This window comes from Eucalyptus grandis, chromosome 5 (genome assembly GCF_016545825.1).
Source record: "Eucalyptus grandis isolate ANBG69807.140 chromosome 5, ASM1654582v1, whole genome shotgun sequence".
Classification (NCBI taxonomy): Eukaryota; Viridiplantae; Streptophyta; class Magnoliopsida; order Myrtales; family Myrtaceae; genus Eucalyptus; species Eucalyptus grandis.
This window is the reverse complement of record NC_052616.1, coordinates 14,433,317-14,436,926: the sequence shown is the minus strand read 5'-3', so window position 1 is coordinate 14,436,926 and position 3,610 is coordinate 14,433,317. Positions and strand designations below refer to the sequence as shown.

At 44.9% G+C, this 3,610-nt stretch overlaps 1 protein-coding gene across 1 annotated transcript; it reads left to right on the top strand.

The window, feature by feature from the left end:
• Nucleotides 1–1,780: 1,780 nt before the first annotated feature.
• On the top strand, nt 1,781–2,527 carry LOC120293662. The gene has a single exon (XM_039313366.1). The coding sequence runs from the start codon at nt 1,781–1,783 to the stop codon at nt 2,525–2,527; it is 747 nt and encodes a 248-aa protein (XP_039169300.1).
• Nucleotides 2,528–3,610: the final 1,083 nt, after the last annotated feature.

Below are 3,610 nucleotides of genomic sequence, written 5' to 3'. Positions count from 1 at the left end.
TTAATAATTATTAATTAATTTTCGAAATTAATTATTTATTTATTTATTTTTCGGAAATTAAGATTTTGATGGCCGATGACCGAAATCTCTGCTGATTGTCGTGACGTAGTCCGTTTATTTATTTGAGCTCCACGTTGCATAAATTAAATAAATTGTGATATTTTAGGGATTTACCCTAAATTGATTGGAATTAATTGAGATTGAATTGTTGATTGGTAAATGGCCTAGTATGTTATTCAGCATTTATAATGCTTTGTTGAGTTGATTTAATTATTTGATTGAGAAATCGTTGGGCATTGATTGTCGGTATTGAAAGTAGATTGGTAATCACTTGAAAGAAAACACGTGGGCTCAGTGAATTGGAATATCACTTGGAGAATGCACCTGAGTTTAGTGGTTGAGTATGTCATCTTGGCGAAGAGGTCGCCTAAGAGAATGCACGTGGCTCGGAGACTCGGTATGTCCTCCTGGAGAATGCACGTGGCTCGGTGACAGAGTTTGGCATCTAAAAGGGCACATGGCTCAGTGAATTGATGCATCACTTTGGTGAGATAGCACCTAAGAGAAGGCACGTGGGCCTGGGCATCGTAAAAAGGACACGTGACTCGGTGGTCTGATGTGCCACCTTGGCAAATAAGTGCCTTAGAGAATGCACATGGGTCCGGTACTCGAGAATGACATCTAAAAGGTTACATGACTCGGTGACCTGATGTACCACCTTGGCGAAGAGGTCGCCTTAGAGAATGCACGTGGGCCCAAGGTTCGAGGCACGTGGCTCGAAGACTTGGAATGTCGTCCTGGAGAATGCACGTGGTATAGCTTTTAGATACTCCTCCGTGGAGAATGATTTGTGTGACATGTAATCGACTCGTTCGATTTGTTTGGAGTAAATGGGTGCCTATTGTGAATTGTACTGACTTGCTGGTGGGATCTGAGGCCAAGATAAGTCCTCTGCCCTGTGCGTGTTTAGGCAGCCTATAGTATAATGGTTTACTAATCAAGCCTTAGTAGGGTAGAACTTGCTGAGACGTAGTCTTATCTTAGTTTGGGGAAAATCATTTCAGGACCCCACGGAAGAGCTGAGGAGGAGGAGTCTGAGAAGGATTTTTGGAAAAAGAAGATAATCCCGAGAGAGGCATTGAGTACGGCCCAGATGGACTGAGATTCTATCTTCTTTCGAGATCTCTATGTTTATGTGAATAGAGTTTAGAGTAAAAAGTTGTGAAGTGCTCTGGTTTGTGTTTTGTATAAAAGTTTGGTTATAAGTTTCAATATAAAAAATATGGCCCTGCTTTTCTATCCCATCGTTTTATTGTCTGGGGATTTTAATTGCTTCCGCATGTGCTTAATAAATAAAAGGGTCGGCGATACATAGTCATGGCATATCGCATTATAAAATCAACCAAGTGAGAAGGATGTGTGCGTGCCCGAGGATCGTGGCGTGACATCCCCTTTTTGTGGTATCAGAGCGAAGTTCAAGTTTGGAGTGATAAGGAGCGTTGATCATGGGATAGTTAGTAAGAAAGGCTTTTAAATTCATGCTAGTGCATGTCTGTGTTAGCTGAGTGCTAAAATTATTTGTTGTTTGGATCGCTCTATTTCTGATTCGGTGTTGAATTGGAAACAGGTGTTAGTTGAGTAAAGCTACACCATGAGCGATCAGGAGCTGAGAACTCCTGCAAAGAGGACCAGTAGGGCCGTTATTCGGGGTAGAGCTCCGACTCGTGTCGGAACCTGAGGCGGACGTGGTCGAGTGCCAGCATAGGCTGGCGCGAGTGGAATGATTCCACCTGTTGTAGATGTCGGGGTAGCAGCCCTTAATGATCCCAGGGTGGATGGGATCTTGCGTGTTTTGGAAGCAATGGGTAATAGATTGGATCAACAAGCTACTACTGTTGAAGCCGCTGCTCAGGCCGCCGCAACTGTCGCTATTGCCGCCGCCACCGGAGTTGCCCCTACAGTCGCACCTGCTGCTGCGCCTACAGTCGCACCTGCCATTGCTCCAACCGACGTGAATGTTGAAAATCCATCGAAGATAGTGGTCGCTACAAGATCAATCCATAAGTTGGTGGAGCATTTCCTAAAGTTAAATCCGTTGTTGTTTACTGGGTCTGGGGAACCCGAAGCTACTTCTTCCTGGATTCAGAAGCTCGAGAAAGCATTTGCACTGCTTGTGTGCAACGAGGCTGAAAAGGTAATGTTAGCAACTTACCAGCTGGAGGGAGTTGCGGACACTTGGTGGATGACTACTCGTGAAATGATCTTTCCAGAAGGCGCTGTTCAGGACTGGAACACTTTCCGTGAAGCTTTCAACGATAAGTTTTTCTCTGAGACCGCCAGAGAGGTGAAGATGGCAGAATTTCAACGTCTTCGCCAAGGTTCCCTATCTATTGATGAGTATGAGGTGAAATTTGCTGAACTTTCGCAATATGCTCCCGAGTTAATTGAGAATCCTGTGAACCGAGCGAGGAGGTTCAGAGATGGATTCAGGCAAGATTTGAGAAGCGCCTTAGTTCTTCTGATCTGAAGACTTATAACGACATATATCGGAGAGCTCAGAAGATTGACAAAGATCATAATTATCAAGTTGCCTCATCTGAATCGAGATTTAGCTCTCATAGAGACATCCGCCAAGGAAAGAGGCCGATGTTTGGAAATAGATTCCAAAGCCCGCCCAGCAAGAAGAGTGGATTTAATAGGCCAGGACCTATTAGAAATGATGCGTGTCGCTTGTGCGGAAGAAGACATGGGACAGCACCGTGCCCAGCTAGGACGGGTGCATGTTTCGAATGTGGCCAATAGGGCCACTTAGCTAGATATTGTTCAAAGAAGCAAAGGGGACAACCTCAGTTACCGCCGCCGCCACCGATGAGACAGATAGGAGGGTAAGCCCCTCAGAATGCACCGCAAGGAGGACAGCAGAGACTTCCAGTTCAGAGCATTGTGTACGCGATTACCCAAGGTCAGGCAGAAGCTGCACCTGGTGTGATCACAGGTACGGTCTCACTCAATGACCAACTTGCTTATGTTTTGTTTGATTCGAGAGCAACCCATTCCTTCATTACCGAGCAATATGTTAGGATGCTAGGGTTGAGTCCTGTACTGTTGAAGTCAGCAATTTGCATATCTACACCCTTGAAAGATAAAGTCATTGCTGCTTAGGGATGTTCGGGGTGCAAGTTAGAGATTGGTGAGCGAGTGGAGAAAATTGACTTGTTAGTTCTAGCCATGTATGATTTTGATTTGATAATTGGCATGGACTGGCTCACCAATCAACGAGCTAAAATGGACTGCTATCGCAAGACGATTCAGTTTGACCCATTAGGGGTAAGAGCTTCGAGTTTGTCGAGAATCGAGGAGGACCTTCGATTTCCTTAATCTCGTCGCCGGAAGCAGCTCGTTTGTTAGACGAGGGTTGCCAAGGGTACTTAGCAATTGTCGTGGATACGATAGTTGAAGAGTTGAAAATGGAAGATATTGCAATGGTACAAGAGTTTCCAGATGTCTTTCCAAAAGAATTGCTAGGGCTACCGCTAGAAAGAGAGATTGAATTTGTGATCGAGCTAGCACTAGGGACAAAACCGATCTCAAAAGCACCTTATCGAATGGC

Coding starts and splice junctions, on each gene's coding strand:
- LOC120293662 (XM_039313366.1), top strand. CDS start 1,781: ATGATTCCACCTGTTGTAGATGTCGGGGTAGCAGCCCTTAATGATCCC.